At 35.7% G+C, this 25905-nt stretch overlaps 1 protein-coding gene across 1 annotated transcript in view; it reads left to right on the plus strand.

Annotated features, from left to right (window-relative positions):
• The first annotated feature begins 4453 nt into the window (after positions 1-4453).
• The window catches only part of MAP3K7 (mitogen-activated protein kinase kinase kinase 7), a 60920-nt gene continuing 39468 nt past the window's right edge, over positions 4454-25905 (plus strand). Inside the window, exons 1-5 of the mRNA XM_023534839.1 lie at positions 4454-4857; positions 15945-16055; positions 18709-18774; positions 19261-19306; positions 20358-20496. Coding sequence (XP_023390607.1) covers positions 4738-4857; positions 15945-16055; positions 18709-18774; positions 19261-19306; positions 20358-20496 — 482 coding nt within the window. The 5' untranslated portion in view covers positions 4454-4737. The remainder of the gene's footprint in view (positions 4858-15944; positions 16056-18708; positions 18775-19260; positions 19307-20357; positions 20497-25905) is intronic.

Raw genomic sequence — 25905 nt, forward strand, 5'->3', positions numbered from 1 at the left:
ATCCCTGATCTTCTGAGATGGCTAACAACCAAGAGATGCTCTCTGTCATTGTACTGGAAAGTCAATGACATATGAAAACATCATATGAAAAATGAAACTTCATTCTAAGTGGGGGTGATATCACCTCCAAAGGGATAAAAATTGGAGAGAGGAAAAAAAATCTTACTTTTTATGTGTAAATCAGAAATATGCGCACAGTACATAAACTGTGGTACTGTGTATTAAAACTTTGGGGGCACAAAGAAATAGTCTTTTTTTCAAATTTATTTGATCATATTTTCATGTGTACAGTACATTGATTAGACATTTATATAGTTTATGAAATGATGCCCCTGATTACTCTATCTTCCTTCTGGCTCTACACATAGCCATGACATTACTGCTGACTACATTCCCTATGCTGTACTCCCCATCCCTGTGACCATCTCTCTATTAATTTGTACTTCTTTAACCCTTCATCCCTTTCTCCCAGTTCCCCAACTCCTTTCCTCTCTGACAGTCACCAGGTTGTCCTCTGTATTTGTGAGTCTATTGTTGATTAGTTTGTTCTTTTTGTTCCTTAGGTTCCACAGATAAGTGAAATTGTATGGTATTTATCTTACTCTTATTTCATTCAGCATAACCTCTAGGTCCATCCATGTCATTGCAAATGGTAGGATTTCATTTTAAGAAATAGTCTTATAAAACTCTTTCAGGGGGCAATAATAAGAAAAAAATGAGAAACACTGTTCTAGAGTAATGGCAAAAGGCAAAAGGCAATAATGAAAACTCATTATTGATGCTATCATTAATTGATGCTAACACCTGAAGACTGTTCTAGCTCTTGACTTTCCACTTAACTAAGCCAATAAATCCCCTTTATTGTTTAAGCCATTTTGTGTTGAATTACCTGTTACTTGTAACAAAAGTCATGCTAACTGATAAACTATGGAACTCTATTTGATGTATTATGTATCTGCAAATGCAATAGAACACTACTGAAGTAGAACCATTTTAGTCTGTTTCTTCTAAGCCTCCTGGAAAATAGATGCCAGATACCCTCATATCCAAAATGAGCCAAGTAAAATGAGAATCCCATTTAGAACATGCAAAGAGACGGTGGGAATAAATATTGAAACTCTTTTTGGCTCTCATCTTCTGGATAGTGCAAAAGGGTTAAAAATGAAGACAATGTTGAAGGTTAGAGAGGAGTTATTAGGTAACTGACATGAGGGTGGGTGGAGAGAGTACTCAAACTGGGAGGGACTTCAAGGAGAATACTTAAATAGTTTGATACACATCTCTGGAAATTTGTGGAAACATGACAGATTGGAGACTGAAGTTGACATGAAATTGTGAGGCCCAAGCTTCCATCTTTAACTCATAAGAGCTAAAGGGGATGCAAAGTCAAAATTGAGGTGAACTAAGGGGGGTTCGGCTCCCCACCCTCTTTCCTCCGTATTACAGTTGACCCTTGAACAACACGGGGGCTAGTGGTACTGACTCACTACGCAATTGAAAATCCACACATAACGTTTGACTCCCCAAAATCTTAATTGCCATTGATATCCAGTATCCCTCACAAACACCAAAATCTGTTGATGCTCAAGATCCCTTTATAATATGGCATAGATCAATGTATAAAGTGGACCCACAGATTTCAAACCCATGATGTTCAGGGTCAGCTGTACTTAGGATTCTTTGATTACAAGTGACAAAAATACAACTTCAATCATAAATGAAAAATGGGAATTTACCAGCTCATATAATCAAGTCACAAAATGGGAGAGGTAGACTGGACCTTGGATGGAGACATGAACACTGCTAGGATTTTATTATCAGAACTTAGTGAAAAGGTGTTAAGCAGACCACTCTTCCCTCCGCCCCCTCCAAACCCCCCCGCAAAAAAAAAAGTGGTCTGCAAGCAAATGACATGAATTGATTTTCAACTAGTATCAATGTCAGGAGCCCAAATCAGTGGATAAAATACAGAAGGAGAAGTATTGGGGTAGATATTCAAAATCATGTAGGAAATTCACTTTGAAAGGCATCAAACAAAAATAGGTATGTGTACATATGGTTAGATGGACTGATGGACAGATGTATGATAAAGCAAGCATAGTAAAACGTTAATGGTAGAATCTTGATGGTAAATATATGTTTTCACTGTGAAATTCTTTCAACTTTTCTGTTTGAAATTCTTTATAACAAAGTCTTGGGGAGAAAAAAATCAAGCACTATGGTTATTCTAGTGATTAGTCCCTCGTCAGCAGAATTCTAGTCCTAAAATGAAGATATAAAAAAACAGATCTTACATTCCAGGGAAAGGGAGGACTGGTAAACACTATTCATTCATCCAGAACATATAACAAATATTTCTTGATTTCCCACTTGGTAGCATCCACTGTATTAAGATCAAGGTGTTAAAGAGAAATCAGATACAATTGGTAGAGTGAGAGCACAAAGTTAAGTGGTGATCGTTCTAGTTTGATATTCGAGTAGAGAAACGACAGGTAAAATGGCTATCCCATTGACTTAATCTGCTTCAATTTGGTTATTAAGCATCATTTTACATGTGGAAATAAAGCCCTGATTTATCACTTGGACAACTAAGTAGATGACAGGATCCTTCATGGAAATAAAAAATGCACACTGAACAAATTAGTGGGGAGTGATAACTTTCAAATTTGCTTTTGGAATTTTGAAATGTAGGTGTGTTTATGTTACATCTAAATAGAAATGCCCAATAGGTCCAGAATTTAGGGAAAATTTGAGCACTGGGAAGAGATTGGAAGTCATCATCATAAAAGTGGTATAGGTAGTCATGATCCTGGGTAAAATCATCCAAAGGGTGTATAATAGGAAAATTTTTTTTTAATTCGTTTATCCATCCATCAAGTGCAAACTACAAATTAGAAATGACAGAATGTTTTCTGGGAGTTCCTAACTTGATTGCCATATTCAATAACCTGTTCACAGTCCCGAATGTGTTTAACTTAACTTCTGTACGGCATTTATTTGGTTGCCTACTCCTTAATTGGAAAGCTCTCCTCCAGTGATATTCAGATCACCATTTCTCTCACTATCTACCTCTCTGTTCCTTTTTGGTCTGGTACTGAGACTTAAAATTTGACATTCTCAGGGTTTCATCCTTGGTCCTTAAGCTTTCATCTCTAACTCCAATTTTCCTAGTTAGGCATCAGGTCAAACTGACCAAATAAAGTTTAGCAGCTATTTTATAACTAAAAATCATGTTGATAGCACAACACGCGTACTACAAACTTCCGTGGAAATACATTGACCTAGGTTCTACTAGCTTGTGAGGATCATAATTATTTTTGACAAGGAGAAAATTCTGAGACGGTCTAAATTAAAGCGACCAGAGAGTAAGAGAAACAACTCTTCATTAAAGGCTGCTAGCAAGCTAACAAGACTGCTCAAATTCCTGTTGGAACTTTAGATTAATTTCCAAGTGGCTATTTACGGATTATTTTACCCAGGCACCATCTAACTCCAGGACCCTCCGCTTATTTACACGTGGACTTCCCTTACTGCCGTCCACCACCAATACACAGGAGCAAACATTTCTTTATGTGGACCTATCTCAGAGCTGGCTCCGCTTCACCTTCTCCCACCCCTTGGCCTATAGCTAATGTAAATTCTTTAAGATGACCTCTTTCTTCCCCCCTACTTGATGTATAAAAAACGCTCGCAAAATGCTGGGACGATGGACATACTGTCTTTCCTACCTAGCCATACTTCTGGTGGTTTAGACTTCATGCCCCAAGACCAGCCTTCTTTTTGGCTATTTTGGCTCAATAAAACCTTACTTAAAAAAAAAAAAGACTTTAATTACGGAAGTTAATCACTCTATATGTACTATTATACCTAACTTCAGATGAACACAACGAATTATGTCAAATTACAAGGATCTGCCTTACCTAATATTAACTGATGTTCCTGGGAACTCGGCCTATATATTATTATTCAGGTTCGCTCCGTATTATTTTCTTTAGAATCTCTTACAGAGTCAGGGACTGGCTCAAAGTAACAGTAACAAAGGCTTTCCATATACCACATTGAAGGAAACATATTTTCCAAGGCTTCTTAAAGAAACAGTTCAGCTTAGCTTAGGGGGTGAAACTAAAAAGTAAGCTTCATCACAAAATCTCAGTCCAACACTACTCCGGCCGTCTGCAGGTCTCTGAGAGAAAAGGGATTGGGTCCCTAACATTGTTCACGAAGCGCAGTTGAAGCCATAGCTTTTATTTTTCCCGCTAGTTCCTAAAGAACCAACCGCTCTGAAATTCCGTCATGCTCTGCGCTACTTCCGTTTGCGCATTTTAATTACGTCAGAGCGTCAGGTCTCGCGGTATCATCTTATTGCTGCGGTCCTTTAACAAAGATCTCGCGAAATTTGTTCTACAGATCCACGCTAGCCTCTTACCCTCCCCCACCCCACCGTCAAAACTGTCCTCCTTTTTTCTGTCTGTTACAAAATTCTCCCCTCCCCTTCCTTGAGCTCGCAGCCCTCCTGTTTCCGATTTCAGGCCGGAACCGGAAGTCTAGTGGGCAGGGCCCGGCGGCGGAAAACGCAGCGGAGCTGGAGTGGGGACTCGGCTCTGGCCGCTCCCCCTGTCCACTCCAGGGATCGCGGTGGCTCCAGGCTGAAAGCCGGTCCGGAGACGGGTGGGCGCGGCCTCCCCCGGAGTGTCCGGGAGGCAACCTCCCCGGGCCCCCCGGGCTCCGCGAGGGATCATGTCTACAGCCTCCGCCGCTTCCTCCTCCTCTTCGTCTTCTGCCGGTGACATGATCGAAGCCCCCTCCCAAGTCCTCAACTTTGAAGAGATCGACTACAAGGAGATCGAAGTGGAAGAGGTGAGCGAGGCCCGGCACTCAGGCGCCGGCCCCTGCCGGTCCCGCCTGTGCCTGGTTCCGATTCTTAAGGCGCCTCTGCAGTCCCTTGATTTGTGGAGCCCCGCAGGGTTAACCAAGGAGCCTCACAGAGACGTAGTGTAGTAGGGACTCTTCGCGTTCAGCTGCTGGGGTAGCTCTCTTTTTTTTTCTCATTTCGGCACTCGAGTTTGGATTTGATACTCTGGTGTCTGGATTTGGGTCATCTCAAACAAGAGGATTAACTGGTGAGACATTGTGGTCCCCAGTTCTCTTATTTGTAAGTAAATTCATCCAAGACCGTGTCCGTTTTGGAGTTTCAGTTCACTAAGACGTGGTGTTCTTAAGGGCCAAGGATTGTACTATTATGTTCCACATTTGGCTCTGCCTGGCACGTAGTACTCAGTAAATGCTTGATAAATTAACAGCTACATGTCTAACAAAGTGTTTCCCGAAGAATCGAATAGTTTGTTTCGCCGATTCCATAGAGCAGTAATCGTATTGTTAAATGTTCTGCCTTCGGTTGGACTAATTTAGATGAATTTCAGCAGTAGTAATATAGACTGATCTACGATGAAAAATAGCATTCTGAAGAGATAACTAATGATTTCGGTGACAACTAGAATGTAACACCAGACTAGAAATCGCTGTTAGAAAATCTGAATCTATTCTTTATTCTGTAGTAATTTATTATAAGGAAGGTAATAATGTGCTTTTAGTACATTGATTCTTTTCAAATTTACAGAGTATATTGGTTCTAAGGACCATAACATTTAGAAAAGTAAGAACTGTATATATTTTTTAAAGATACACTTCGGAAAGTGTTAAAACTTAGATTGAAACTAGTACCTATCAGTTGCCATTTACTTATCAATTTTAGAATTTATTAAGTACTTTGCCTTATGCCACGAAGAACCCTGTACGTCCTATATCACAGACCCTCGGTTATCTCTACTTTAAAAATCCAAAATATTTTTAGGTAGTGGCAAGCCAAAGGTAGTGAGATAATTATCATTTAACAAATAAGTATTTTTCTATGCATGTTTTGGAAGACTAATTGATTACTTAATCTTTTTGTTATATCTCATAAAGTAACCTTACAGATCACTGGGAACAACCTTATTTTACAAAATAACGATAGTGGGAGCGCAAAACCTTTGGAGATAGACGAATGACCGGGTTTATCAGCTGTGCCACTTAATAGCTGTGTAATTTGAAGTAAATTTTCTAACCCCTTTGAGCTTTAGTTTCCTTAACTGTAAAGTAGGGGTAATTTTTATTTCATTTTGTGTGTATAATAGATCCTATTAGGCAGTATACGCAAAACACCCAACACAGTGCCTGACACATTACTAGGAAACTTGAGTTCCGGAGAGGAACAGTGACCTGCTTTAAGGTCACATGGCTAAAAGAAGGACCTGTATTTTGAAAAGAGGGGGGAATTTTTCTTTGTCTGTGTGTTTTTGTTTTTTCTATTGAGGCTATGATAAATTCCTTTTTCAGAGGGGGATAGTTGATCCAGCTTTCATGGCTAACATTCTTTCTTTTTTAAGAATAAAAATTCAGTGAGTCAGTATAAAAGAATTGCAGTTTTTAAATAAGCATTTACGTCTACTCTGGCAAACTGTCATACTTGTAGACTACAGATTGTTTTATAATAATAACTTGTACTTCATGGTCTACCAGATGGCTTTCACTGACTTACATCATTTGATCCTAACAACCTTAGTTTTTGCACACTGCTTTCTAAAGCATTTTACATTCTTGAAATAATGAAAGTTACAAAGGAGACATTTTTCACTTTTCAGCTCTTCCCCCAAAGCCATTTAGCTCCTAATTAGGTTTTTATATTTCCAAAGACCCTTCTTCAGTTTAAATAATATTTCAACCTTTCTTTGGTATATTTAGGACATTCCTGAGAATTAGATTTTTGTTTTTAAATGAAAATTTCTAATGTTAGGCAGTCATTTAGTTTTGTGGATTTCATTGTTTTTTAACACCCAGTTTGTTTGCATTTTAAAGATTGAATTTGGACCTTTCTCATTTTGAAGCCATTACATGATTTCCATCATATTCTTCCCTTGCATGTATTAAAACAGTGTTATATGATCCAGAGTGCCCACGGGCACTCTATTGCTCAACTTAGATTCTGCTTCTTGTTTAAAATCATGAACAAGGGAACAAAGAAAGGTGACCAGAAACAAAAAGTATTTATATTGTTTTTAATATTTTATATGTTACAAGGATATTACCTATAAATATAGAAAATCATATTCTATATTTATGAAATAACAGTGTAATTGTATTGGTATTATATCAATTCATTGAGAAACTATGTAAAAAAAATACTCCAACTACAAGCCAGATATGCAGTCATTTAGTAGATGCATATAGTTAAGGTATCACTTCTATTATTCTTCATAGTACTTACCAGTAACCAAAATTGTGTGTCCCCCAGCAAAATGAAAGGTTCCTTATTTACACTTGTAACTCCAATGCCTACCACCTAGAAGATTGTGAATATTTGTTGAATGAGTAAATGAAGTTATCACAGCATAATCAAGAGAATATATTGCCCTTCTGGTTCTATAATATCACATGTGATAAAACCAGAGGTTAAGCTCAATTAGTGATTTGGCTAAGGCAGCATTTATACTAGAAGTGAAATCTGATTCTCTTTCCAGATGTTGATTCTGTAACACTCCAGTATACCTAGTAAATACCTTTGTTTAGCAGGTTTAAAAGAAGCTGTAAAGCAGCAGTCCCCAACCTTTTTGGCACCAGGAACCTGTGAGAATCTTATGCCTGATGATCTGAGGTGGAGCTGAGGTGGTGATGTTAGCCCTGGGAATGAAGCTTGGTTCTCTCACCTGCCACTCACCTCCTGCTGTGCAGCCCAGTTCCTAACAGGCCAAGGAGCAGTACCAGTCCACGGCCCAGGGGTTGGGGACCCCTGCTGTAAAGGGTCAGGTGCTGTGTGTAAACCAGGTATTGTGGTCCTTTACTAAGATACAAAAAAGACCTTATTTGTCTTGGTTGCTTTTTAAAAGGGAGACTCACAGTGTTGACCTCAAGGATAGCATGTGAACAATGCACATATAATCATTGCAGTATATCTTTGTTCTTAAGTCTTATTATAGAGACACACAAAGGCTTTGTTTTAGAGAGAAATAGAGAAAGAACTTTGGCAGTGATGTATATTTTGTAGTTTTAGGTTATAAGTGTATGCGCAGCTGACAATAGAGAAAAACCTAATTTATAATTGCCTGAATTAAACTGAGTCTGTAAATTTATTAGTATTAAAATGAATATCCAGAATTATTAATAAACTCTTTTATGTGAAATTTAGTGATCACTGGTTTCAGTAGATCAGAATTTTTTTATCACAGCGAAAGGGTAGCCACAGCAATAACTTTCATATTGTGCACGTGTAGCTTAAGAGATACAAACATATTTGAAAGAAAAGCCTATTAAATGGGTCAGATGTCTTATGGCAGGATTTAAAAGACTGCATGAAAAATTCAAAAGAAAGTTCGAATAATCAAAGCTTTACTTTTGTGTTATCAGGGCTGTCTTGTCAGCATGTGGCAGTTCCACTCTGCCACAGCATATTAATAGATATCGAAGTTCTGAAATAGTTGGAGTCTTCAAGTTCTAACTAATAAATGTATGATCTATGCTTGTTCTGTCATGTTCCAAATTTCTAGCCAAAGCAATGGCAGTGTAGCCAGAGTCCATTCACATAGTCCACAGAACAGGGCCAAACCAAACTGAGAGCTATAGTCATTGAACTAAAAATAACATGAATTGAGGACAATTAAGAAGAATTATTTCATAGGAAATTAAAAGCGTAAAGGCATACATCCTTTTCCATTTAGTTTAGTTTAGGGTTTTGTTTTGTTTTGTTTTGTTTTAATAACCTTGCTTAGATGAAGAAACAGAGTATTCCATCTTAGGGAAATTAGTTTTTAAGAGTTACTTTTTATACAAACACAAACACACCAAATTGTGGTTTTGATTTTTGTGCCTTTCAATGCCAATTACATGGATATATTCTACACACCATGTTTCATATTTTTATTATGCTTTTATTAAGAAATTAAATTTAAATCTGCTTTATATGAGATTAAAGTTCTAGACTTAAAACCAAGAGAACTAAATCATGGGGGGAAAGATGTATATTTTAGGGGAATTAACCTAAGAACATTTTAATTTAGAAAACATAACTTTAGAAGGAAATATTTCTAAATCGACTTTCCCTTTAAAACCAAAGTCCTCTTTGCATTCCTCTGTTCTTCTATTTTTACAGATGAGAGATTGTGAAAAATATCTGAAATATTTATTTCTAGGTTCACCATTTTAGATGGATGTGTGTGATGGAGGAGATACTTGTAATTTGGATGTGTGCCCTTTTTTACACTCTTGGTGAAAATTGATCTTTGGAGAAAGCTGTCATTCAAAATAATTGTTAATGTGGCCAAGAAACTTATTTTATTCAGATAAAAATGCAATCCAAAAAGCATTTTTGATTTATGAACTAGAATTAGAAATTTGATAGTAAGTAAAAAGTGACTTCCTTTCAGTGTTTTGTAATTTGAATATTAAGTTTTTCACTGTTTACCTCAGTTGTCAGTGTGTGTCAATTTGCCTTCTGTGCCACCCGTTTCTACTGATTGATCTACAGTGTGTCAAGAGAAACTTTGGATTGCTCACAAGAATTCTTCTCCTTTCTTTCTGCCCAAGATTGCATCTCAATTTTCTGGAAAACATCCGTAAATAATATCAACAGCAGGGGAGAACTTTCTGGTGTGTGTAATAGCTTCCACCGAAGTATCATATCTCACAGTTAATTATATTTTTAATATAACCTAATACAGTCATTCTCTAACATTAGAATCACCTGAAGGGCTTATTAAAACAGAGTGCCATACCCTCAAACTCGGTAACTCTGGGTTGGAACCTGAGAATTTACATTTCTCACAAATTTCCGGGTGATGCCGATGCTTCTGACCCAGAAACCACACTTTAAGAGCCATTGGCATAATGCTTTTGTTGGTTTTATATCTGCTTTGTACTTGAAACTCTTTTCTTGGCTCCTTGTGACTTTCCTGGTTTGCGTGCTACCTTATGAACTGGTTCTTTCTCCCCTGGTTGTGTTCAAAATGAAGTACTTCAAAGCTCAGTTCTGGGACCCCAGTATTTACATATTGTTTTTTGGTGATCTCACCCAATTGATTGACTTGAAATACCACTTAAAAGCTGATGACTCTCCCAAGTTTTTATCTCCTTCCTGTCTTCTCTCTGACTCATGTTTCTACTTTCTTGATATCTCCACCTAGATTTCTAATAGGCATCTTAAACTTTGTATGACTAAAACAGACCTGTTAATTAAAAATCTGCTTGCTCCATTCTTTCTTATCCTTCATTCAACTGTTGCCTAATCTAGATGTTATCCTTTATTCATCTTTTTCCCTCTCCATCCATTCTGCCTGTGTGCAGACTGTCAACACGGTCTTTTGACTCTACGTGTAAACCATATCAGATTTGTCTGTTTTTCTTTACTATCATCAACCTGGTCTTCACAGCTATTCCTCCTTGTTTGGGCTGCTATAATAGCCCTCCTGCCTGGTCTCTATATACTCTAGCTTCTCTACAGTCAATTCTTCACGTAAGAGTGAGAGTGATTTTTTTAGTGTAAAATCATATCACATCTTTCCTCCTTGAATCGCTCCAATTGACTTCCCATTGCACTTAGACTGAAATTCAAACTCCTTTTTATGGTGCAGATTGCCATTCAGGATCCAGACTCTGCCTGTCTTTCCAGCCTCATCTTGCTTCAGTCTTCACTTCTCCCATTATCCATCACCTACACTGAACACTATTTCTCTAGGTCATCACTAAAATGTCATCTTTCTCAGGGAGGCCTTGCAGGACTACCCTGTTTAAAATTGGGTTGGGAGAGTGAATACACGTGTACGTGCACACACATACACACAATTATGCTTTTTTCTTAGCACATTTATCATTTTCTAAAATATATCTTTTTCTTATATATCTTGTTTCCTCTTTGTCTTCCTCTATGAGAATATAAGCAGTTAAGAACAAGGAGTTGGGTTTGTTTATTCACTTCTATATCTTGAGCACCTAGGATCCCGACTAGCCTATAGATGGGGTTGAATATTATTGAATAGGGAATGAAGTGTGCCCCCGCCCCGCCCCGCCCCAGCCTGCTTAGGGCCTTTACAACAGTTATTTTTTCTTTCATTTGTTCCTTGTGTCATTCAAATATCAAGTTAGTAACCTCAGATAGCCTTCCTATACTATCTCAACTGAACTTTCCACTAGTCTCTTTATGATATCATCCTATTTCTTTATTTTCTACCTGGCATTTTTTTACAATCTGATATTTTTCGTATTTCTCTTTTTGGCTATTGACTGTCTTCATCTCCTCTCCCCTTAATTGAAAGCACGTTCCATATAGATCAGGAATTTTGTCTTATTTATTGCTATATCTCTGGTATCCCAACTGCTATATCTCTGAATGTAGCAGACATTCAAGAAATATTGGTTTAAGGAGTAAACAGATGAGGTTTATTGTTCTCTTGGCGTAAGCCTCATTTTTATCTCTTAAAAGCATGAGACCTTACCCCATTTCTCCCTGAGACCTTACCCCATTTCTCCCTGCTTGCCAACTAGGCCTTCCCCTATGGCTTTTATTGATCCTCTCAGACTCAGCTGAGCTCTGCATTCTCCCTGTATTTGAGATGTCTGCCATCTCGCATCCTCTAATATAGATTCCAACACTGTGCCCTACAACAACCTCCTTCCTACAATCAGGAGACTCTTTAATTTTCAATTACTGTGCTTTTCTCTTGGCAGGATTTTTCTGTATCACTTCCATGTCCTAGTGGGGCCGAGAGAACCTGAGTAAAGGTCTCCCTCTGTATATCTTCCTTGCCACCCTTATTCCTTTGTAGCTTCCCTGTTGGCAAAGCGTATTCTTTGAGACTGCCTCCTTCTGGAGATTTCAGTGAGGAGTGGGGGGACACGTCCTTTTGTCCCTCTAATCCCTCCCTAAGCCTGTCCCAGAAGCGGAAGGGGTGGTTCTTTAGCCACCATCATGTACTCTTATAGTCAGCTGGTGTTTAAAAATTGTTTAAGTACTATTGTCATGTCTTGAATTTCTTCTCTACCTCACTTTCATCCTATGAAGGTACAGGGGTCAATTCTTTATATCTTTTTTTTTTTTACTCTTAATATCTCTTCATTTATGCCGTTTGAAAAAGTGAGAATTTTTTTTTTGATGCTACACTGTGGCGGTTTATAAGAAATATTTACTTGGGCATTTAGATGACCAGAATATTTTTCATATATATTTGGTCTTTGTCCAAGGTTATTTGTTCACAGCACCCCAAACTCTCTGAATTTCCTAAGTGATGAGAACAATAAGGATGTCTTCGTGTGTCTTTTGTTACGGTGATGCGGTTCCTTTTGGACCACTCCTGAAGATGGGGGCTGGTTGCCTGGAGAAACAATCATCTGATTAGAAGATTCATTTCCACCTCCCTGACTTCCAGAGAGTGTAGACGGGATAAAGGCTGAATCAATAGACAGTGATTTAATCCATGCTTGTGTAATGAAGCCTCTATGAACACCCAAAGGACAAGGTTTAGAGAGCTTCCAGATTTGTGAATACATGGAGATTGAAGGAGAGTGTTGCAGAAATTGGACATGGGAGCTTTGTGCCCTTTCTGCATACCTTGCCTATGCATCTTTTCCATCTGGCTGTTCCTGAGTTATATTCTTTTATAATAAACTGGAAATCTAGTAAGTAAAATATTTGTCTGAGTTCTGCTCTAGCAAATTAATTGAACCCAAGGAGGGGGTCATTGGAACCTCTGAACTACAGGTAGTTAGTCAGAAGCACAGGTGACAATGTGGACCTGTGACTGGCAGCTGAAGTTGAGGTGGGGGGCATTCTTGTAGAATTGAGCCCTTAACATATGAGATCTGATGCTAACTCCAGGTAGGTAGTACCAGAACTGAGTTGAATCATAGGACACCCAGTTGGTATCTGAGAATTGCTTGATTGTGTGGAGTAATCTCCTCACATACATACATTGGAATTGGTGATCAGGATCATTAGGTATACAGTTTAAATTTTTTAAACATTGACTATGTGCTTTTAACCTCATTCCTTTGAATTCAAAGCAGTTATTTTTCCTGCCATGTAATTCAGTTTATGTATACAACTCTGGGCATCTTAGACTTTTTTAATCATTATTTTTAGATTTATTGTTTCACAGTATGTGTAAAATAACTAATGGCCATAATGCGGAGGCTTCTTAAGGTTATGGGTTCTCATCTTACATGAATATGCCTGTTTCATATTTCAGTGTTCCAAAAAATTGCTTTATTAAGCATAAGAAAGTTTATCATGTCTTTATTTGCACATATTTTGTTCCCATGGTTTTAAGTTGAAAGCTCAGAGTCAGCCATCATCTCAGCACTAGGTGGCACTTGTGCATCATAATTAGCCATACAAACCTAAAACAGTTTTTGTGCCTGATACACCAATATGATGTTGGAGTCCTTGTGTGAACATTCCTAAGACTAGGAAAATGGAACAAGAGACCTACTAAGTACAAGTTGCTTTGATGTATTTGTAAATCCATGGTTGAAGAATATAGTAAATTATTTCATAGTCATTATTTCTTAGTAATATCAGTAAGTAGTCCAGTCTCCATTTATATCTTCTTACCCTAATGTTGCCATAAAGTTGAAATTTGTTTTAGGACCCGTTTGCTATGGTTAATTGTGATAGAAATTAGTAGTGCATCTCCTTACACTGATTCATCCCCAACTCTAAGCACTTATTGTTCTTTTGTAGTATTTAAGGAAATGCCTGGTTTTGACTTATAAAACCCTGTAGATACTCGCTGAGGAAAATGTAAGCATCACCCTCTTACTGTTGAGAAAATGGAAGCTCAGGGATGTTAACCTGCCCAGCAATAATAGCTAATAGGTAGAAAGAACATATATTCAAACTCAAGTTCATTGGGTTCTAGAGCCTGGACGTGCTCCTTCCAGTATTGTAATAGTGCCAGGTTTAGCCAATGCCCAATTATGTTAAAGCAACTGGATGACAAGTGCAAATGACGCATGTTGATTTCTTTCTCTTATGAGAGATATGGAGGAGAGCAAGAGCCTAAACAGCAGAAGGACCCTGAGTACCCTGGGCTAGGGAAGGGAAAATGGAAAGTAACCAGAGATGTTGGCCTGCTTTTGCCTAGAGGCAGCCCAGGTTTCTTTAGGCCAATGATACACAGAGGCTGAATAGAGTGAATTGGTCATTACCTATTCTGGGCTTCAAATCCTGGACCATGTGATCTTGGGCAACTTGCAACCCTGTGACTTGGTTTACTTATTTTTAAAATTAAGGAAGATTATATATATTAATGCATGAAAACACATAGACTAGTACCTGGCAAATGGTAAACAATAAATCTTAACAATCTGGATAGTTTTACACATTCAGCAACATGAGAAATGTCTATAATTACCTTAGCTACAGCTAGCTTTGTTATAGAAGAGTTTTGTGCCCTGGAATTTGTTCATGTAATTTTGTCTAAAGATTCCTTCTCCAAAGAAAAATATAACTGCCACTTTCTGAGACATAATACAGATACAGGTGTACAAATTAGAATCCCTAATGTTCTGGAGTTAGACTGCGGGGCATACCAAACTTGCTATTTACTATCTATATAGCCTTGGGCAAGTTAGTTTATTTCTTTACACTTAAGTGCTTCACCTGTAGAATGAGGACAGCATTAGTACCTGTCTCCTAGGGTTCTGTAAAATGTGCTAATGTATGTAAAGCACTTAGCTCAGTGCCTCCTACATAAGAAGTACATCATTAACTAGAGTGGTATAGAGAGGTAGATTTTTTGCTTAAAGGAAAGTACCTAAATCCATTGGAAGTTAAAATTTTGCAGTAGATGGTACTTAACTAAGGTCATTCACAATAAAATCTAAAGATTTTGTTCTAACAAGTCTCAAAACCTATTCTTTTGTTGTTTTTATATTATCGCAAATTTCAAATATTTATAAAAGTAGGCTAGCGGAGTGATAAACCCATGAGGCACCCACCATAAGTTAACTTCCACAATAATATAATACATGGCCAAGCTATATAATTTTTAAAAATAACTTTAATGAGAAATATTTTACATATCATAAAATTCACATATTTGAAGTGTTACAGTGATTTGTACAAATTACTGAGTTGTGCAGTCATCACCATAAATCACTTTCAAACATTTATCACCTTGGTAGGATTCCTCCTACCCATTTACAGTTTACCTCAGTTTCCACTCTTAGCCCCAGGCAAACCGTTAATCTACTTTCTATCTTCAGAATTCCCCTTTCTGGACATTCTGTGTAAGTGGAATCACACAATATGTGGTCCTGCATATCTAGCTTCTTTCACTTAGCATAGTATTTTCGAGGTTCACTTATGTTATAACATGTATCACCAGTTTGTTTCTTTTTCTTAACAAAATATATTTATTGTATTTTATATATCGCACCAGGTCTTGTCTGCCCTTCACGGTGGGCAGTCTTTTATCATCTATATTTATATCCTTTTTTCTTCATCCTCTACCCCTACTGAATTATTCAAAGCTATTTTTAATTTCATAAATATGCTAGCTTAAAACATTGATTATATGTTCCTGTTTTTTATTTTTTTCACACTATTTTCTATCTTTTCATTCATCTTGCCTGTTTGATTTGTTTCCTGTCTCTAAGAGTCTTTTGTTTGTTGTTTTGGTTTTACTTGAGAATGAAGAGGTGTCTAGACCATAAACTGTCAAAGATAGAAACAAATGCATTTCATTTATCCTCACTTTAATGAAATTTCACGCTTGCGCAGTGGCACATCCAGATTGTGATGATCCCTAAAATCTTTAATAAGTCTTTCAGACTGGCTTCAGTGTTATATGTTGGGCTGGATCTATTTGTTTTTTATTCTCATAGGGGTTTTCTTGGGGGTTTGTTTGTTTTTAACTCAGGTTGTTGGAAGAGGAGCCTTTGGAGTAGTTTGCAAAGCTAAGTGGAGAGCAAAAGATGTTGCAATTAAGCAAATAGAAAGTGAATCTGAGAGGAAAGCCTTTATTGTAGAGGTAAGTTGAGATGTCATTTCTGTTGTATAGTTTTTCACCTAAGATACTCTGTGAACTTAATTATGGAAAAAAAAATTTCTCATCATTTCTCTATGCTTAAATATCAACAGTTTGGTTGAACCAAAGGTAATGCTTTTTTCATTCACACTCTTGATTCTGATTAAAAATTAGGGGAAAAGGAGACTTAACTACGTAAATTAATTCATCCCTGTATTAAAATACAATTTTATCATGTAATTCAAATCTAGCTCAAAGCATAGAATTTAAATTTTAAAATAGAAAAGAACTGCTGTCCTCTCCCATTATCTGAAATTAAGAAAGGAAATTTTATGCATTCATTTTGACTGGATATTTTTAGAAATTCAAATGAGATTATTTTAAGGGAAAATAATTTCAAATTTGGTTTTTCTCATTTAGCTTGAAAATTCACAACTGTTTTCTTACAGATTTGATGATGGAGAATTCAATAATCATGAGATTATTTTATTATCACTTATTTATTAATTTTGTGCTATTTTGTATATTGAATCACAGTATTTCATTAAATCAGTGGTTTTATCACTTTTTAACCTTATTGGCCAATGGATAAGTAAGTAGTCTTTATAAACCTTCTGGATTTATATCTGATTTTATTTAATTATAATTTCAAAATATACTTCATGATATTTTTAAATATATAACATGGAGAAATGAGAACTTAGTCGTGATGTTATGAAGTGGATTTTTGTAATTAGTTGAGTGAATTGGAAAATACTGATGAATAATTTCATGTCATTGCAAAGAAAGTTAATCTCTAGTAGAATGCTCCAGAAGTCTGGCCTCAGCCTTGCCTCATTCATAATTTTTGTTTATGGTCTAGATAAAGTCATTGATCAAATACCGTTGTATTGGCAGTTCACAAAAGTAGGTAAAAGCATAAGTGTTAAATGGTAGGAAACGAGGCAAGAAGGTTATAACAGCTTGGAGGAAAAAAAAAAAATCTTAAATCATGGTTATACATACAAGTAATTTAAATTGTCAAATGATTCTCCACCTATTTTTACCAGAAAAAACTTCAGTCCCCTACACCTCCCCCCACCAAGTTTTCTGCAACTACTTTGAGTTTATCCCTTGGTTCTGTTGGTGTTCCCCAATCCAGAGACTCTTTCTTATACCTTTTCTAAAGCATCAGCCGCTAATCTTTGGGATGATAAAGAGTCAGTCACTAAGCTGTTTCAGGTCAGAGAGGGAGAGGATGTTTAGGTCTAACTTTCAGCCAATCTCTCCACCCTTCTGTTAGCTGACTTGCATAAGTACCTAATACAACCACTGGTACCCCGTGTTTTGGAGGTTATGTGAGCTAAATCTTGGTGCTTCTCACTTTTTCTCATTTCTTTTAGGTCTGCCGTGTCAGTTATTGCTAGTCATTTGTTTTCCAACTTCCAAAACTTTCAAGTTCTCTTCATCCTTCTGATTTAATGCCTTCAGAAAAATACTTCTACCAACCTGGTGGGATTTGGGGAAGGAGCTGGAATAAATGCTCGAATAATCTGATATCTGAAGCTCGGTGCTGAATCTTAACAAGATAAAATATGATAAATATATATTCATATATAATAAATGAATGTGTATAATAAATAGTGATATTAATTCTTCTACAAGGAATGAAAATTCATAAATGTTGGCTGTAGAAAAATACAGCCTTCTAGTTGCATAAAGTAAAATGGTTTACTTTGGTGAACTTCATATGAGCCAGCAGTATAATGTAGGTAATAAAGGAGAAGAAGAAGAGAGGGGAAAAGGCAGAAAAGAGAGGAGAAGGAAGAGAAGAGAGAGAGCAAAGAGCATTTAGGGGGCATACATTAATAGAAGTTTGAGGTAGAGCAAGAGAAATGAGTACAGCTGAACCCCTCACTGAACTCAGTATGAATCATTGAATCAGAGAAGATTAAAACTGGAAGTAGGAAGACTAGCTAGGAGAATTATTAAGGCAGTGGTGGTCAGAATGGAGACGGGAGATGGAGTGTAGGGAAGAGAGTACACGTATACAGAAAGAGTGCACATTATAGGTCAGATAAACCAAAGTTCAAATCCTGGCTGTACTACTTTCTAGCTGTAGGTTATTCAGTGGTTTACTTAATCCTCAGCCTTATCTTAAAGTTCCCTTCATCTTTAAAATAGAAATAATAATACCTGCCTTGCAGAGTTGTGAGAATTATGCAATATCTATAAAGTGCTCCCTACGACCCAACATAGAGTAGGTAGACTATTCAACTATAACTATGAAGATGATGACGATGACCATGACATGGCTTCTTTTGGCTTCAGTAACTCAGCTCAGTGCCATCTCTGGGATGGTGTCCTAACATTTCATGGCAAAGTTAATTTCTTCTTATATGTACTTATCATGCCTTGTTCACAACTCTTGTTATGGCACTTTGTACATTCCTTTAATTATTTGTTTACATCTCCATTCTCAAACTAAACTGTGAGAGCTCTCAGGTAGAGATTCTGTGCCATTCTGAGCAGGCACTTATGATCACAGTGTTTGCTACATAGTAAGTAGTGATTCTTGAGTGATTAATGTTTTATACAACCCTAAGATTTTAATGATACTGTGAAATCAGATCCTCGAAAGTTTGCACTTTTTAAAAGAAACCTTAATTTGTTATAGCTTCGACAGTTATCCCGTGTGAACCATCCTAATATTGTGAAACTATATGGAGCCTGCTTGAATCCAGTAAGTTTATCACTTTTGCATTGTCACCTGTCTATAAGAAATGACATGGCAGATGTATGTAGGTGTGTAGTTTATGAAGTTATTTTGATGTTATATTATTTCTGAAAAAATTGTACTTATGTGTTTGTTTCTAGTCTGTTAGCGACACATTATTTTGAAGGAGTTGTCCTAGGTGTTCTTATCCAGTAACTTCATCTTATGAGGCTTATGCTATTTTGTGATAGCACCTACTCATTAATACTGGAGAAAGTCCCCGAAGATATATTATGTTTTCACATACATCTGTACTTTTAGACAGTGGGCCCCGTAGAAGACAAGGTCTTAGATCATAGATATCTCCCCTCACCCCCAGTGCCATTAACATAGTAGGGGCCAAAAGTATGATTTTTAATGCATTTATAAAATCAACAGTTGAACTAAGTTATTTTTCAAGTCCCCTAAGATGCTGTCACTCTGGTTAATTATTCTGGCATATGTTTCCTTTAGGTGTGTCTTGTGATGGAATATGCTGAAGGGGGCTCTTTATATAATGGTGAGTGTCATTAGACCTGTCTTTGTCTAGTACAGTAAAACAATTGAAAAGCTTTTAATATAAACTGTAAGTTACTTAATGTTCCTCACAATTTACCTTCAGAGTCCCAAAAGGAGATAATTAAAAAAAAAGAAATCTGCTAAAGATTAAAAATAAAAATATAAGGAAAATTTGGAATTCTGAGTATATCTGTCATTCTTTTAAATTGATGGTACTTTTCATAATGTTAAAAGTGTTTAAAGTAAAATTTGCTTTTTAAATAGATTTTATTATATCTTCTTACTTTAATTTTTTTCTTATGCCTCTTAACGTTGAGCCTCCTAATTGTAGAACTCTTTAACCATACTTCCATTTCATTCTACTTTGTTTTGCTTTCTTTTCAAAAATAAAATTGTGAAAACTCACTTCACAGAACACTTTAATTATAACGAGGAAAGAACACTGTGTGTCATTAACTGGTTACCTTTCCAGAGCAGAGCAATTTCACTCTAAGAAACATCAACCAGATATGTAAATGTATTGTCTCTTGTACCATTCATATAAAATAGTTGCATTTTATTTTTTAAATTAACATTATTTTATATAAACTTTAGTGCCCACTTGTTCATCGTTGTTAATGGGTACCTAATACTCCATTGTTTTGTTTGGATGAACTATTTCTATTCTTAGCTGTTATAGAAAACATAATGGTAAACAGCTTGACACACATTATTTTGTTCTGTACTACTTAGTATCTTATAGAGGTGTGCCATCATATTGCTTATAATTTATTTAATTGTGTGAAAGACTGCATTTGTTAATAAGAACAAGTGTGGTAAAGTATATTTTACTTGAATATATGTATAACATTAAATGTTAGGTACTTATATGTTAGTTATCCATTTGAAATTATTAGATATTTCCATCTTTTTTTTTTAGAAAAAAATTCAAAGGACTGATGGGAGCATGTGTAAAAAATATCCAGTCAGAAGTTCTGATAGTGCTTGCATTCACTTTGTGTCTTTTGTTATATGCAATAAAGTTCTTTTTAGTTTGTACCTTTCTTTTGCAGTGCTACATGGTGCTGAACCATTGCCATATTATACAGCTGCCCACGCTATGAGTTGGTGTTTACAGTGTTCCCAAGGAGTGGCTTATCTTCACAGCATGCAACCCAAAGCTCTAATTCACAGGGACCTGAAACCACCAAAGTAAGTTCTAGTAATGTGGTTGGTGTCTGTCTGTCTCTCCCACCCTCCCCTAGATCCCTAATTCAAGTTGACTGTTAAACATGAGTTTTTCTCTTTTCTCTTCTCTTTTGGCTGGCTCAAGAGTGTTTATTTTTAATCACTTTCTTCATTTAGTCATTTATCTAAGCTTGCATTTTATAATGTTTTCTTTAGTGGGTTTTTATTTTAGTTGAATTTTTAATTTTAATAACTCCTACCTTAGATGCACATTTTTAGCCTCTTATTTTGTGCCTACAGTACATATTGTTGGCTAGATAGTGCCACGAGAACAGAGATAAGCTCATCTTGTTCCATGCTTTATCCTTAATAGCTAGCACAATGTCCCCACATAGTAGACATTCTACAAAAATGTACTGAGTAGTTATTATTTACCTTTCAGAGGAAAGCAAAAGAGCATTTCTGTTATCTGGGTGGACAATGCAAATATTCTGGATTTCTTTATATTGAAGATCCTGGAACTTTGAAAGAACTTCAGAATTCCCTAAATAAATAATACTATACAAGGCAAAAAAAAATTTTTTGTTGTATATGAGCTCAAAGAAAACATACATATGACATGTTTCTCTTTTCTCTCTAATTTTTTTTTCTTTATTCAACTGTTACAGAGTAAAAAAGTCCCCACATGTCCTTCCCCACAACCCCCATCACTGGCAACCACCTTAGTCCTCAGATAAGAGATTTCCCTTAGGAAATCAGTCTCAGGTATTCCGTTCTCTTTATACTGCTTTAAAGCATTAAAAAGTCCCTTTGGGGAATAACTTGTCACCTTCATGTCTAATCTGATATACTCTACATAGGTTCCAACTCTTGGAATCACTGTTTTCACTACTGTACCTTATTTCTACTCCCAGGCTTAAACTGATTTCTCTTTCCCCAGGTCCCTGGTCACATAATGTTTAAGCACCAGCCTCATGACACTTTGGTTTTTTAACTTGACTGCTGAGGCTATTGTCTTAGCTACCTATCTTGGCTAGTGAAGAAGTCACTTAGTCTTTTATTTTTTTCCTGGTTACAGAGATTGAGTCCTCCTCCCCCCTGTATTAACACACAGTTGAATTATCAAAGCAAAATCATGAAAATCATAGTTCTTATCAAGCAACAAATTGACTAATGATTCAAAGGATACAGGCAAGTATCAGGCACAGACAAAGCATTCTTTTTCTGGAGGAGCTAGATTAAATAACATAAAGGAAAATACCTCACAAAAGGAAGTCATTTCAGTTTTCTAACATCTTTTATATTTTATAATTACATAATTTAAAAGACTCCATTCTCCCTTTAACCATGTCGCATAAATCCATAAATTTTAGGATCTAAATTTTATTTAACCGGTCTGTTTAGACAAACCAGGTATGTCCTACTGAAAATCATGTGTAGATAGGAATTCTCCTTTTGGTAATAAATACCATTAACATATTTATAAGAAGTCTGATCTAGGTTATTTGTTTCTGTAGTGTTATAAATCATCTTTGGGGCACCCAAAATACAAATTGGGCTTTAGAAATAAAATTATTTTTTCAGAATCTACTGGGGGAATTAAAATTCTTTGGATTGGCTATGCTTTTATATACAATTGTATATACAAACAAACATGCTAAATCTTATCACTGGAAAACCTAGATTCTATGGTCAGGAAGAGTTCCTCAAAATAACATAAAGAAGGCATCTGATAATTTGGTGTTTTATATAGTATCAAATTGTGCTTGTGTCCTTATTTATCTTTTGCAAGTTCATTTGCATGTACTTCAGAAATAAAAATATGTTTTTGGCTCTAATTCAGTGAAAGTAGGCCTACGAAGATAATTTAGGTTCTAACTGCAGTGAGCCTTGAACGTCATGTTCAGAGCTGGTGAACTACTAAAGTCTTATGAATAAAGGAGTACTAATTGTAATAGTAATAAAGTCATTCAGGAGAATTATTGTGATATCTTGAGAGTACCAGGATGAAACATGGAAACCAGTTAAAATGTTCTTAACTTTGAGAAAGAGTGGTAAGGGTTTCAACAAGAACAGTGAAATGGGGGGAAAAATTGTTGAAGTCATTAAAAAGGTAAGTTATATTTAGTGTTCTTTCTACTTAAATTATCATTGAAATGTTTGTGGCATTATGGAGATGCAAGTAGTTATCTGGCTTATCTTGATCATGTTGGACTAAAAGAAAACTAATTTTCTGAATAATCTCCAGTTAGAGTTTTAGCACAAAATTATATACAAAGAATTTATAAAATTTGTACTTATAATGAATTCCCGTGTACTGCTGTTAAATATTACTACAGTATGGTGATGCAAATTATATTACCCATCTTTATTTCTGTTTGTCATAGAAAGGAAAACCTAAGTAAGTATAGTACTTGGTGATTATAATTGGGTTTTATCATACCTAGGAAAGTCAGAATCTTAATTTCAGAAAATTTTCTGGAAATCTTTTATTAGGTCATTTTTAACCATAATAGAGTTACATTCCTCCCCCATACCCATGTTCTGAATTTAAAAATGATTTTAGATTTGAACATTTTAAAAGTATCTTCAAAATAAAGACATTTAAAATAAAGACCGATTTTTCTTCTATATTGGTTCATTTTATTTTCTTTAATTAAATTGTTATTTTTAAAATACTACATGTTCATGATAGTATAGAAAAATATAAAGTCTTTCCTGTCTCCCATTTTCATTCCTCAGAGGTAACCAATGTTTAGTTTTGTTTTTAATCATGCGTGGGTTATACTATACATAATGTTTTTTTGCTTACATAGACAACTTTTCATATCTGTCTATCTATAGATAGATACTTATATCTTTATTTTTTATGGATAAATAATATTTTTATTACCTCTTAAGTAAAGTGGATACTTAAAATAGAAACTATTCTTGGCCTTATGAGCACTCTTAGACTTAGAAGACTTAATTTATAGAGCTGTTTTTAAAAAATACAATTGCTACTGAATCATTTAACATTTTGAGAGTCTGTAAAGTTTTTAATGCCCTAAATCAGTGCTTCTCAAACTTTCCCACCCTCCCAGAACAAAGTTATGATAGACTATAACCTCAGTAGGTCTGAGAGTAAGGATGAAGCCAAAAAAGCCTTCTTAAGGAAAGTTACGTACAAATTTTGCATTCAGCTTTATACATTATGCAATTTCTATTAAAGTCAATGTTAGGATGTTAAAAGCACTTACAACTGAGTAAAAGTGATGGTCCAGGGAGATGTGCTAGCCTTAACGTGGGGCTCTTTTACTTATTCAGGCTCCTTGCCACTTATTTTAGCATACACTGCTATACTGGCAAGGTTTTATACCCTAGTTTGAGAAACACATATAGTTAAGCCATGATATGTATACATTTAAATTCTAACATCCTTTTTGTGTTCAAAGGGATCGTGTAGAAACGTAGTTTGGATTCTTATGCTCATGTGATAAGGATGTTGACACTCCAATAAGATGGCAAAACAGATAAACCAAAAAACCATTCTACACAGACACCCAGAGATATTGCTTATTACAACAGATATATCTTACAAAAAAATAAAGGAAAACATCAGGACAAAAGATGATGAGAATTGAACCCTAAATTTAGGAAGCAAGCATCTAAGCCAAGGGCTTTACTGTAGCCTCTGCCAGGATATAGAATGAAGAGCCCCAGGAGTAAATGGCTCATATGTAACTGGACACAGGTTCTTTGTTACACACTAGATGAGGTAGCAGAACTGAGACCTCTGCTTAAGAGTGGTATCTTTGAAGGGCACAGCTCAAAGAAAAGTAAGCTAGAGGAAAAAAAAAAATCAGTTTTCTGACTACATAAACTTCTATTTCTTAACAGAGGGTCTCCCTTCATGCTATTGCGAATTTAAATTTGCCCTACTTACACAATCAAGAAAACCCCAACAAACAAGACAAGTTAAAAGTGCTTTGAGATTGGTAGTGTTTGAGGGCACTAAGAGTGAGTGAAACTCCGTTTGAAAGTCATATGCTTTCAATCCATGCCTTTAGGATTATTCCAGATTAAGAATAATCAAATATGAAGCCACAGTAAAAATTACCACACCCATAAGATGCAAAGTACCACAAGTGAAAATCAGCAGAAATAACACAAAGCAGAATTAAGCCCTCAATTTTAAGACTCCAAATATTTGCAATTACCAGATATGGAGTATAAGATATATATGCTTAAATTATTTACAGAAATAAAATGTGCAAGGAATGAAAACTATTAAAATGGCTAAAAGAACTAAATAAAACATTTAGAAATAGTTAAAAATTTTAAATAGATATGAAATAGGTGACAAGAGAACTAGTAAGCTGTAAGATATATCTGCAACTTCCCAGAATGCAGTGCACACAAATAGATGAGAAAAATGATAGGTTAAGGAACATGTACAAAAGGAAAGGAAGGACTAACAGCATAATTAGAACTACAGTTGAAGTAAATAGAATAGAGAGAGACTTTTCAATTCAAGAGAGATTGGCCAAGAATTTTCTAGATAAAGGATATGAGTTCTTAGCAGGATAAATAAAAAGAAACCTACTCTGTGACACACCTAATGAGGCTACAGAAGAACAAAAACAAAGGAGAGATTTTTAAATTAGCTAAACAGAAAAGCTGTTACACAGGTTTCATAGTTAGACTGAAGTATACTTTCCAGCACCAGCAATGGAAGCTAGAAGACTAGAATCATAATTTCACAGAGCTGAGAAATAGCTAACTACAAAGAATTGTATGTCTGCCCTAAATTATTTTTGAGGGGGCTACAAATTAAAGACATTTTAAAACAAAACCTGAAAGAATTCACTATAGTAGACCTTCATTAAAAGTATTTTGGGGGAAAAATGATTACATAAGGCAAATATAAGATTCAAGAAAGAATGGCGAAACAAAATGAGCAAACATACATTAAACATTGGCTATACAAAACAATATCTTTTTTGCATGTAAGGGGAGATTGCTGGAGGAAATTCAAAAAAAAAGAATTCTACTGGCTTGCAGAACAACTTACGTGCCTATAATCCTTTTAGGTAAACATTTTTAAATGTAAAATTAAGTTTAATAATAAGCTTATAAGAATTATCTTTTACTTCCACAGTCCTTTTTATAATTTCAGAATGCTTTATATATTTTATTTCCTATAAGAGTAACAAGTTACATTGGGATATGAAAAACCCGAAACTATGAAAAACCCAAAACTATGAGTACTAAGGGAATCTTAGTACTTTGGCACATTAGTTGTTTTAACTCTAGTACAGTACAAGACTTATCACCATAAAAATTTATTTCTCATGTGAAATTCAAAACAGATGACTTTCTATGTGATTATTTAAGGACCTAGTTAGGCTCCCTCCATCTTGTACTTTGGGGACCAGCAGATAAAATAAAGAG

Source organism: Pteropus vampyrus, unplaced genomic scaffold, assembly GCF_000151845.1.
Source record: "Pteropus vampyrus isolate Shadow unplaced genomic scaffold, Pvam_2.0 Scaffold133, whole genome shotgun sequence".
NCBI classification, from domain to species: Eukaryota; Metazoa; Chordata; class Mammalia; order Chiroptera; family Pteropodidae; genus Pteropus; species Pteropus vampyrus.